At 35.0% G+C, this 12,804-nt stretch overlaps 1 protein-coding gene across 2 annotated transcripts in view; it reads right to left on the reverse strand.

The window, feature by feature from the left end:
* The window catches only part of NCAM2 (neural cell adhesion molecule 2), a 436,725-nt gene that overhangs the window by 181,037 nt on the left and 242,884 nt on the right, over positions 1 to 12,804 (reverse strand). For both annotated transcript variants that reach the window (XM_010960127.3, XM_045520720.2), the window contains exons 2-4: positions 9,608 to 9,682; positions 6,473 to 6,679; positions 4,405 to 4,548 (exon numbers count right to left, since the gene is read on the reverse strand). In XM_010960127.3, the coding sequence (XP_010958429.2) occupies positions 4,405 to 4,548; positions 6,473 to 6,679; positions 9,608 to 9,682 (426 nt within the window). The remainder of the gene's footprint in view (positions 1 to 4,404; positions 4,549 to 6,472; positions 6,680 to 9,607; positions 9,683 to 12,804) is intronic.

Here is a 12,804-nt window from a genome sequence, read left to right on the forward strand (position 1 = left end):
CAGTTTTACAAACACTGAGATATTCATCATTGCAGTAAGAAAAATAAATGAAATCAGATGATACCCAATAAGGTGTCTGTTTTATGATTCTTTAGGTGGGTTATTTTCTAAGTTCCCTTTTCTTCCTGTTCCATAGCCATTATTGAATGGTTTGCCTCGTCTACTCTTATGGGTTCAATTACCAACTATATTTTGATGACTCATTTTTTCTTCAGACCAGATGATTCCTGTGAATTCCAGAACAGTGCGAGTCTACCAGATGTACATACCTGGAAGTGTTGTAAATATTTCGATCTCAGCATATGTAAAATTAGGTCACTATCTCTGCCTGAAATTTCTCAGAGAAATTAGATCATGTCACTGCCTTGATTAAAACCCTTTAGTGATGTCCCTTTTGTATAGATTCTAAACTCAACAGAGACATCAAGGCCATGTTGACTTGACCCAAACTTCTTTTCCAGATTCCTTTCTTGTTAGCACTTTACTTACAAATCCTAGTTATATTTATCTGTTATTATAAGTGTTCTAGTTGTACTTATTCATAAATTCTGGTTATCATCAGCTTACTTCAGTTTCTGGAATGTGCCACTCATGCTTTCACCTGTAGGCCACTGCATATGTTGTTCTTGCCTCCTAAAAAGTCTGCACCACTCTACTTGGCTAATTCCTTTTCTTACTTAAAGGCATTTTTGTGTCTCAGCAGGCATCTTGAACATGTTCCTCTGCCCCAACTAGTTCCCTGTTCTTTCTTTATCATCCTCTATCACTGCACTTTCCTTATCATAGACCTCAACATACCTTGTTTTCACTGATTTATCTACTGATCTCTTCCACTAGATTATTAATATTTTTAAAATAGTGGTGTGAAGGAAAAGCTGGGCTGGGATAACAAGATAACTTATAAATCTAAGTGTAATAAGTGACAGTTTACTGATCTAAGTTCTGCTGGGCTAACTCATAAATCTGAAGTTTAGTGTCAGTTTACTGGGCTAACAAGCTAACTCGTAAATCCAAGCTCAACAAGTGTCAGTAACGTGATCTGTTCCTAACAGATAAGCTCCAGTGTACCGATTCCTTGGTTTTGCTGTTCGAGCCTTATTGGCTAATAGCCCCAAGCTTGTAATTAACCCTATAAAACCCCATGCACACATCTTGGAGGTGCTCAGAGCTTCGGAGCAAAAGCCCCTCTGAGCCCGCCGGCGTAATACATCTGAGTACTCCGACCCTCCGAGTGGTGCTTTTTCCTTGGCTGGCCTGTCATTTCTGTAACAGTGGATTGTTTATCATCTTAAACCATGAATCATCACTGTCTAGCACACCAGATGGCATATACTAGGTGTTCAGTAACTGTTGAATGAATTTTTATACAGGAAGTCGATTAAATAAAAATGTTATTGAACAAGATGATTTTATCCATAGTTTTTGAGGCAAAAAGGGTATTTCATTAGACAATGTTCAAAATATTTAGGAAGTTGTGGGAGCCCATGATTGGGTTAACAAATTGTAACAGATCCCAGCCGCTTATCTCCTTAAAGAAGATGTGCTTAGTAACTGCCTTGAGGTTTTAGCAATGACCCAGGCCCCTGGCTATAAACGCTGAGCGTGCCTGCTGTTAGTCTTCTATCCCCAAACAGCCTTCGGCTGGAATGGTAAATAATTTATAAAAAGCTGCAGACTCAGAGGTGAGAAGGCTGGTTAGCCAATGACAGGTAAGATCCCCGGAGGGGGGCAACCTAAGACAGGCACAGCTGCCTGAGTCCAAGTTGTCAAGCAGCTGATTCCCGTATGTTCTGCCCTGATAAGCTGAAAGGCTCAACAGGAACATGATTCACCAAAAAGGGTCAGAACCGAACACCAACAATAAACAAAGCCTTTGTACTCATTGTGATCCCACCCTGTCCTTCCCTAAATTCCTGCATTCCTCCTTTGACTGTACTCAATAAATATGGGAGATTTGAGAGGCTTGTGGAGTTGGCTCCCGACTCCCTCTCGCTCTCTTGACTTTTCCTCAGAGTCTTGAGTAATTCATTCCATCTCGGTGGGACTTCTGCTGGCCAGAACCCACAACTGGTGACGAACCCACAGGAAGTTTTAGAGCTAACATTCAAACTGGCTGAGGCTGAATGGGCATCTGCAATGGCATGTCCCTCCACCAGGGTGACACTGAAAGTCAGGATAATCAGCCTTTATAAAAAATATCGTCTGCACTTCCTGAACACGTGGGTTCTTTAGCATATGGATGGCCTTTCAACAAACAGCATGGAAAACCTCCACTTCGAGTAGTCTGTGAGAATAGTAATTCTGAATATTTGTCATACAGTGGCTACCAAAAAAGCATGGCTAATAAGATGGACATTTCCAAACTGTCATTGTTTCACATGGAGCCTCTAAACTTCACTCCTGTGCTACGTTAAGGCTTCAGAAAGCTATCTGGACATACTACATTATTCTAAATTCCCATAAACATTCCTTTCATGGTTATAAACCTAACCTTTTTTCATTCATTTTAATAAAAGGATCATTCATATAAGATATAATCAGCTGAAGAATATTACTTCTTATAACTCCATTATGAATGTACAAATTGTTCAGTAATGAATATGTGGCAAGTTTTTCAAATATTAAAAGGTAAGAAAAGTTGGTCCTTCACATTCACCTACATCCTTTGTATCCCCAAATAAAATCACATTTTACATCCTTTTTTAATAATTCTATTTTGCTTGCCACACAACTCAGTGTTAATTTTCTATGTTTAACTGATTCCCAAGAATTAAAAGTTCAATGAGAAAAATAAATGTTATTTATTGAGAATCTGATATATGGCCCAAAATTTCATTCATTTACTTAACACGTATTATATGCCTGTCTTATTTAAGATTCAAACCACTGTTTAAAATGCATATGACATATTGTTTACAGATGAAGAATCTGAATTAGGTGCAGAGCAATTAGAAAAGTTGTTCAAGCTTCAGGGCCAAGGAAAGGAGTAGAGCCGTTAACAGAATTCCAGCTTCACATCATTCCATCCTGGGATACCGGGGAAACAATGCGTAAACTGAAAGCATGGAAGCATCACTCCTCCAACAACACTGCCCTTGACCATCAGTCTTTGCTTTTGAGGCTTTTGTTCTGTGTGTCTTTTTGAAATACAACTCATTTCAAAACCTTTTGTAATTAAGGTTTACAATAAATCAGATGTGCACTTGAAGCCTAAGATGAGGTAATCTAAAAATGTTTAGACATTGTTATTTAACTGCTATAAGAGTTGCCTCTTGTTTGTTATTGAGAGGAATAAAGTTGAAAATATACTGTACAATTTACCCATGCAATTTATTTGTAAAATCTAAAGCAGTTATCTGAAAATAAAGTAAGAGGAAATAAAGTATTATGTCTCATTAACTTATTATGATAGAAAAAGTTTTAGTCAGTAACGGATAAGCAGTGAAAAATGTCAAGTTCAGGAAAATTCTCTCAAAATTTAAAAAAAAACTATTAAACATAATCATGATACATTTTCTGCATATATTCAAAAATAGAAATTATCTGCTTTTTCTCCTTTATGTTGTAGAAGTTTCATCACTGAGAAGCACAAAACAAAATCATCCAAGACGGAAAGTAGTTTAAAAGATTCAATTATTTTGTACCTCTCTGCAATGCAGGTGCAATGAAAAATATTCTAAACTGAAAATGCTCCCAATTCACAATGCTAAAGGAGCATAATGTAAGCAAATTATGCATTCTATTTCAGATGTGATACTATTCTGGAATTTCAGATCAGTCTAAATCAAAATCATAAAGACAACTGGAATGAATGTACTTTTTTGTCTATTATCCACATGCATCTCACCATAATATTTAGAACATGTAGTTGTCTCTGAAATAGCAGTGCCAGAGTAAAACGCAGGATTTGCATAGATATTATTTTAAGTTTACATCTAGTCAGCCTGTGGGATCATGTTTTAATTATAATATGCAGAAGTTCAATGTATCAGGATTCATTTCTTATTTATTTAGCATCCTTGTCCTGTTTGTATATAATTTCTTCTCGACTAGAGGATGGGTCAGCAAACTCTGTAAATCTTCAGACAATAACTGTGTAGGCTTCACAGGCCAAACCATCTGTGTCACAGCTGCTCAATTTTGATCCCAAACCAGCTGCAGACAGTATGTAACTATTGTGTTTGGCTGTATTCTCAGAGCACCTTACACAAACAGCAGAAGGGCTGGATTTAGCCTGAAGTCCATAGTGTGTCAACGCCCAGTTCAGAGCTTTGAGGTTCTCAAAACAGTTGACGCTTAGGGTCAAAAAATCCAATTGCTATATCTGTTCAGGTAGATTCAGTCTTTTTTAAAAAGTGCAATATTGTTAGAACATATAACGTAGGGAGTTACCAAAATACTAACTGTCGGAAATAGCGGTGACTTCCTCATTATGATATAACCAGCTGACAACAGGTGCAGGTGAACTGCTAACTCGGCAAACCACTTCTGCATTCTCTCCTTGTTTGAACTCTTGAGGAGATACCACTTCTCTGAAAGTGAGTTTTTCTGCATTAAGAAAGTAAAACAAACCATAAAAGTGTTATTGCTTATTTTTCCCAATAACATATTTCAGAATCTGTGTTTATTGATGCTGTAATAAAATGAGGTAAATTTAGATCCTTTAAAACCTTAAACCAGCTCATCTAATTCTCCTACCTGATAAATTCCCATCTCACTGAGAATAAAATTCAAAGCTCTTACAATGCCACACTAGGTTCTATAGGAACTGGCGTCTGCCCCACAACTCTGATCCCAATTTTTCCTCTCTCCTCCTAGTTTCTACTCCAGGCAGTTCCTTGAGCACTCCAGATTTGCTGTCATTCTAGGGCATTTGCACTTTCTTAAATCCCCTCAAATTTCTGCCCAACGTCCACATGCAAAATAGCCATCTCCCCGTATCTCTAAACCACTTAATTTCTTTTCTGTTGAATTCTATATAATATATCTCTAGCACTTATGCATTTGTTTCAGCTTACCTTTTGTTTGCCTGTCTCTACCCATTGAAATTGTTAGCATCAAGTGGCCAGTGATTTCTGTTTTAGTCACTACTGAGTCTCTGGAAATTAGAACATTGTCTGCTAGGTAGTAGAAATGCAATAAGTGTATTGAAAGAATGCATGAATGTGGATATTTATGCGTGATGAGAAATTTTTACTCATTGTCCTTGCTAAGAAAATACAAAATTCTTTTGCTTCACAAAACACCAGGAATCTTCCTTGGTATCATTTCAAATGAAACATCTTTCCAGATACTATGTCTATGAAATGACCATTTCAATTTAATATTTTGCTATTTATGAAATTGGTACAGTAGATGGTCAAATATCTTTCCTTGAGAAACTTGGAAACTAACAGGGAGAAAAAAGAAGGTCAAATCAGGAAAAATGAGGGTAACAATACACTAACAAATTGCTCTGGTCACCCAAGAGGAAGTCATGCTGTGGGACTGATTTAGCCTTTTTTTTTTTTTTCATCTCCTGTTTCTAGAATAACAAAAACAAAGCTGTAAGGAAGAGATGCCTTATGAGCTGGTGTTTTAAAACTGTTTATAATTTTTCACTGGTAGAAATACTGACTACCACAAATTAATTGTTAGGCACTGTTCTAAGCACTTTATGCATGAATTAATGTAGTTCTCAAAGTAACTCTATGTATAATGTAGGTATTACTATTATACCCATTTTATTGATGAAAGTGACAAGACAGAGAGATTATGAGATTGCTCAAGGCCACAGGGTAAGTGATAGAGCCTAGTTTCAAACCCAGGGAGTCAATGAGTTTCCTAAACAGGTTAACAATTCCTAGAGAGAAGGGAAAAGGAATGTAGGAAGCAATCAATCTCAAATCATAAAATAAAGTGTAAATGTAGAAAACCTTGTTACTGAAAATGCCTAGTGGTAAAGAATCTGGTTAGATGTTATTCTTCTGGTTAGATGTTTTCAGATTGTTCTCTGTCTAAATCCTGTTCACTGACCCTTCCCCAATTCTCATTCTAGACTGGTCGCTGCTATCACATATGTAATTTTATTTACAACAAATAACAAATAACCTTTTCTAACCTTTTCTTTCAGAGCGAAAAAAGTACTCCCAATAAATTTTATATCACTACTTAAACTACTGTTTTCTATTTATTCAAAAATTCTTAATGACCTCAGAAAATTAAAACATTTTCATCTATATTATTTGACCAACAGAACTGGAGCCATCTATATATTTATAATCCACTATGATCTATTATCTATTTTATTTTAGAGGTGCACTACAGTAAAATATAAATAAGCTGATATCTGTAAAGGTCTCAGCACATTGCCTAACACAGTTAGTTCCTAATGAGTATTAGTTTTTATTGTTCAATACATTTTAACATGTTCAAATTTTTTTATAAGAAAGTACAATTTCAACCAAGTAAAATTTATAAATCCGTGACTTACGGTAAATTTCCAAAACAACTGTAGCTTCTTGTGTCTGTCCTTTGGCATCTGTTGCTTGACAACGATATATCCCTGCATCTTCTATATTTGCGTTGTAGATGGTTAATCGTGACCTAATACCTTCCTTTTGCACCGATACTCTCTGTGTTGAAATTATCTTCTCTCCTTGAGGATTATACCAATCTATACTCTCAGGTTCACCAATTGCTGCAAAGAGCCACGGAAAAGAAATGTTTGAAAATATGTTTCAAATGTTTGTTTTGACATTGGCATTTACTATTGTGTAACAAATTTGACAATTTAGGAAAAAAATGTAAACAGAAGACTGGAAATCTGAAAATCTTACAAAATTGAAAGTAAACACAAATGCTAGCACACATGTTCATCCTTATTTATCCAACATTGAGCATGCAATCTCATTTGAGTAAGCAAAACCCAAAAGTTCCTTAGGGAACTTGAAATAAGGTATTTAAGCTATGATAGCTTGAACTTTACCATGTTAATCTACGGATTATGACTACACTTAAGTACTGAAAGCACCTTGGCTACCAAGTCCAACATAAACCCCCTTCATAGACATACTTAAACAGAAACATGCTAACACAATTGTTAACACGATTTCACTTGCGCAAGTCTTTTTGCTAGGGTCAGGAGATAGCACTTTTTCCTGTCATACAGTAGAGCTCATAAAAATGTAAATCTTTTACGAAGTAAACTTTGGCTTTTGTTAATACAGAAATTTGAGTGAATTTCCCACGTTGTTAAACTTGTATAGATAAGACCAATGACTATTTTTAAAACAGAGCCCTAATCTCTTTTCCCAACTGAAATCAGTAGTTTCATCATTTCAATCTAAAACTGTTAACTATTTAATCATATGATAATTAGAATGCATTGAAATGATACTTATAGTGCTAGGCAATCACAACCAAATCATTACAGGGTAAACATTTATTTACGTTTTCCAATTCAGAATCTAGGTTATTATCCTCTTCGTGAAAGCTGAAGCTTCCCGTGTTTACTTTTAGTCACCAAAAGGATGCATTTCACCTAATTACTTGAGCGATAACTTGTGGAAGCAGTATACACTATTAACTCAAAAGTATCGGGGGAAAATGCATACAGTTAACTAACATCTGTAGGACCTTTTTGAAGAAAATTGTTCCATCTTATTTTTTCCCCAAGAAATGGCTCTGGAAACAAACTGCCTTCCTTCCTATATAAAATTAGACATGCTTGAGAAAAAAATATGTAAGTTTAGTTAAATATTAAATAGATCTTAGTTATATTATCTTCAGGTTTTTCTGAACATAAAACTATAGTCATTACAGGGTGACTCATTCGGGGGAGGTATTAGCTTTAATTCCCTCCTCCACTGAGAATTTACAAAAGAATAATTTAAATATGCATCACTTTAAATTTGAGCAATAGAAAACTCCACTTTACACAGTAAACTATAAAGGATATTCTGTGAAGTATTTTGGATACTTTCATTCTTAAGGCTATGGAATAAAATTTCACTATCATGGACAGTTTATTCTGGATTTTCATAAAGCAGTGATAATTCTCTTTTTTCTGACAATTCTAATACTTAATAATTCCCCATAAAGCCTTCCATGTTATTTTACTGATAGGACTGAACTATTGGATAAATTAATAAATAGCATTAAACTTCTTTTCTTGAAAACATAGATTTTAAATGCAGTATAAAAATTCGTTTGCTATACATGACACATTCGTATTTAGTTCTGCGAAGGTATGACTGAGATAGGCCGGGACCTGGGACCTGGGACCGTTTACTGCAGTGCTTGCACCTGAACAAACTCTAAAAGACTGAAAACAACTGCATGCATATGCAGTTGGGGCAAATTATGAACAAAGATACAAAAAGGCCAAACCCCAACTGCCACGTCTGAGCAAAAGCAGGGTACTATGCATGATCCCTGAACCCAGCACCACCAAGGGGGTGGCAGACAACCTATGCTACCCTCACCCCATGTAAGGGATCAGCTCGCCCCGCCCCCCAACCCAGTGAGCAAGCAATGGAAACAGTTTCTTGTTTTCACTCCCTCCTGCTGCAGCATGAGTCCCAGTAAAGCCTTGCCTGAATTCCTTATCTGGTCTCTTGTCAATTTCTATCCACTAAAGAGTCCAAGAACCCAGGTCGGTAACATGGTTACCCTCTAGTTTAATTTTAAGACATACTTATTTGATTGAGTTTCAGATGTCTATGTTCAGGAAACTTTAGAATCAACAGAGGCACCACTGTAACAGAAAAATACAAGCAAGCGTTCTGATTTGCATAGGTTTCCCACATTTTCATTTTTAGATTCTTGTTTTACTACTCTATTTAACATATAGGTAAGGCCACTTCCACAACTGTATAGCTCTTGGTTATATGTCTTTAAATAAAAGGAAAACAATGTTTAATTATTTTTGCCCTATTATTAAGAACAAAACTCAGTACCACTGAGTGATGTTAATTCATACTTTTAAATTATGTCACTTTGATCTTATGAATTATATAGAGGCAATTAACATCATATAATTTATATCATTAAAATATGCAAAGCCAAGAAAATAATACAATTTAATTTTTAATTCATTTTAAACTATTTCATTATTCTGTGATTATGCGATACAATTGAGCTGGTTAATAATAATTTACTTTAAAAATAATCACTTTTCATAAGGATGGATTTGACTTGCTTTGTCCTAAAATTTTCATTCAAATGTAACTATAATGCAATGTGCTACATCTAATTTATTCATTTCCTATTAACAAAAATGGTTCAGTTACAACATTTATATTCATCCTAATATTACTATTTAGATAAATATTTAATTGACTAAAAGTTATTGTGTATACATTATATCTGATAAATTATTTTCAAAATAAATGACCTAGTTTGGCACACAAAGTTAGTAACTTGAAAGTAACAGAAATAAAGTTCATAGTGTTTAATATGTAAAATATACTTATTAAAACTTTTCTAATCATTATAAGCCCAATGATAACATACAATTTTATTTCTAAAGAGTTGATTTTTTTAAGTACTTAAATTTAGCCAGTATATTATTTGAATATTTAAAGCATGAAACAAGTTATCTGAAAATATTTGTAGAAACACATACCTGTACATGTGAAGAATTTAGATTCGCCCACGCTAAGCTCTACTTTGCTAAGTGAAATTGTCACTTGAAGAAGAGCTGAAAAAAAGATTGGAGTAAAATTAATTATGGTTTTAAAATGAATGCTAAGATTTTAATACATGATGTCTATACCACATGATCTAAATAGCAATTATTTACCCCCAGTGCTTTTATTACCTGTAAAGAGAAATTAAAATTTTGTAAAACACAATGTAACAACATTGTATCTGTTATATTCTTATGCAGCTTACAACCAGACCAAATACAGAACTTATTTAAGCTATGCTGAAATTTTTAGTTAAGAAAATGAGGAAATTCATACTCAGACAGCTGTTCCATATTCCCAGGCTAGGCCTTACGTGTGCTACCAGACTGGGCAATAGCTAAAGGAAATTTTTGCTCAAAATTTGGAAACTTGCTTAAAAAGAGTAAATCTTATATTGTTACTACAATAATTAAAATATGAATTAAACATTCTGACTACCTACTAAAATATTTCCATGGTAGGAGGCATACACAGAGGGAAGAGAGAGAGAACTACATAAGGAACGATGATTAAACATTCATTTTCACAAGATTAATAAGTAAAGGAACCAGGGCAACAGCGGTAAAATAGGCAAGATGTTCAAAAAGTCTGTTGTCAAATTTGAAATAAAACATCTGAATATTCTAAAACTTCAGAAAATAATTACAATTATCTTTTAACATTAATTGAAAGATTTATGGTATGGTGGACATTGTGGTGTGTGACCACTCCCCAAAACCTTGTCCCACCACCCTTTGCTCCCAGAAATGCAGAGATAACCTTTCAGGAAAGTAACAGTGTCTTGAGGGAAAATAGTGGAGACAAACTTAAAAACTAGAGTGCAAGCCTACACTGGGAATTTGTGGATGATGGTAAGTGAGAGGCTCACAGATTGCAGAGAATGGATCAAGACTGGCATGAAGAGGGGATGTTACAGAAAACCACATACCACTGGACCAGAATTAGACTCACCCTTAGCATAAGAATAAATCAGCCCACTGGCAAAAGGTGATGTCAAGGACAGTTGTCCCTCCTGGCCTGTATAGGGGGAAAATGTTTCTCCTTAAACAGATTAACCACTGTTCTGCCATATCCCAGGTTTGAGATTTTAATTGTAAATACATGTTCTTTGGGAAACCCCAAGATGCAAATTAAATTAAAAAGCCATCTCACATGTAGGGTTCACAGCTATGTGGCAGAAGCAAACATAAATCCCCTTCAGAAGAGCTATATAATCAGCCCAGACTCCCCACGATTTTCATAAATGAAGTTCTCTTTAAGCTAAACTCACATTCTGACATTATAAAACACATGGTGAAATAAGGCACTGTGAGCAAGAATCAGCTGAAATAACCTAGAGGAAAAAGAGACCCATGAAATGCCAAAAAAAAAAAAAAAAAGAAAGAAAGAAAGAAAAAGAAAAAGAAAAGGAAAAAAATGGAATTAGACCAAGACTTTAACACAGCTATGCTGATAATGTTTAAAGAAAGAAATATGAGAAAGGAAGAAAATATTTATCAAGGAAGTCTTGTCAAACATGTTATTTAAGCTCTTTAAAATATTTCCTTGTACTTCCTATACTTGATTGATGAATTCCTTCTTTTTCTGGAAACCTCCATGAGAAACTCAGGTTGAGCTACATGGCTATCTTTTTTTTTCCTGTCAGTCTTGGGCCTGTCTTTATTCATAATTTCATCAATGCTCAGAGAATACTTGGCACATTATAGGGGCTCAAAAAGTGTTCTAGTTAGCCTAATATTTCAGAGAGAAACCAGTTAAGAAGAACAATGAATTTAGAAAGAATAGGGAGAAAACTTAGCAGAACCAAGGAACAAGTGACTATCTACTGTAAACAATGTCAATATTAGTGAGAATTCACAGAAAATAACTTTTTCTTTTGAGAAGCAACTAATCCCCATGATAAACTTAGTTTAATGTAATGGGGACAATAGATGAAAGCTGCAGAAAAAGTCAAGGAAGTTGAGATTGCTCTCGTAAGAAACCTGAATCTGAAGAGATGTTTAGAGTTTTGGGGATTCACAATTCCAGGTATGTAGTCAGGAATTTTATAAATTGAAGAAGGTTTACTCATACTTATGGAAAGAAGGGAAAGAGGCAGAAAAGAGGTTGTATGTTTGAAAGAAAAAAGAGAATTGGGGTTCTGCTCCTTTTATTTCTCCTTTAAAACCTCATCTTATTTCATGCCCTCAATTTCCTTTTCTCTTTGGCTCTTCAGCCTGTGCTTTCCCAAAATTTAATCCTGCAATCTCCAATCCTTAGATAGGATTCAGTTGAATAGCATATTTTAATTTCAAACTCTTCAAGTGCAAACTGAACCCTTCCCCTTCTACCAAAAATTGCTCACTGTTCACCATTTTTGGTCACCACCAATCAATCGAAAAGTCTTGGACATATAACCTCTGAAACATAATTTGTACACATTCTCATGTATTTCCAACAATGTTTCCCTGATACATGCACTCATTAATTTTAATCTGAGATATTTATTTTAATCTGAGATATTTATTTTAATCTGAGATAATGATGTATCAAGTTCTACATTTCTTTTTCTGACTTTTATCTCTTCAGTGTTCCTTCCCATGAGAGTATTTCTCAGGCTGCTGCAAGCGTACGTTTCTAAAACTGTTTAGTTTCACCTGCCGACTCAAAAATCCTCTAAGTGCATTTGTTTTGTCCAATTAACTATTATATACATTTTAATTGAAAGAAAATTAGGTCTTCTAGGTTTCTTTCCAAGTACTCCGAATGCTTCTGTAGCTATAGACAACCACAATTAATTGTCCCCTCTTCCGCACTGACTCACACTTCCTCATCAATGTGCATTTGCTCAAACTGTTTCCTTTGCCGTCATCTCCCTTACTCACATCTCTGCATGGCTGGCTATATTCTATCTCCAAAATGAAACTAAAATATCAATAGCTTTGCAAAATATTCTCTGATAGCCCCATCTATAATATCAACAAGTAGAAATCTTTGATCCAGAGACAAGTTCACTAAACAAGTGAAACTCACCATTGTGGATGATACTCACTTCTCTACCATATATAAATGTAAATTTCTAGAGGTGAAAGCTCATCACCTTCATTTCTATTTCTCCTAAACTGATAACATGCAAGTGCATAGCAGAATAATG

The sequence above is a fragment of the Camelus bactrianus genome, chromosome 1, assembly GCF_048773025.1.
Source record: "Camelus bactrianus isolate YW-2024 breed Bactrian camel chromosome 1, ASM4877302v1, whole genome shotgun sequence".
NCBI lineage: Eukaryota > Metazoa > Chordata > Mammalia > Artiodactyla > Camelidae > Camelus > Camelus bactrianus.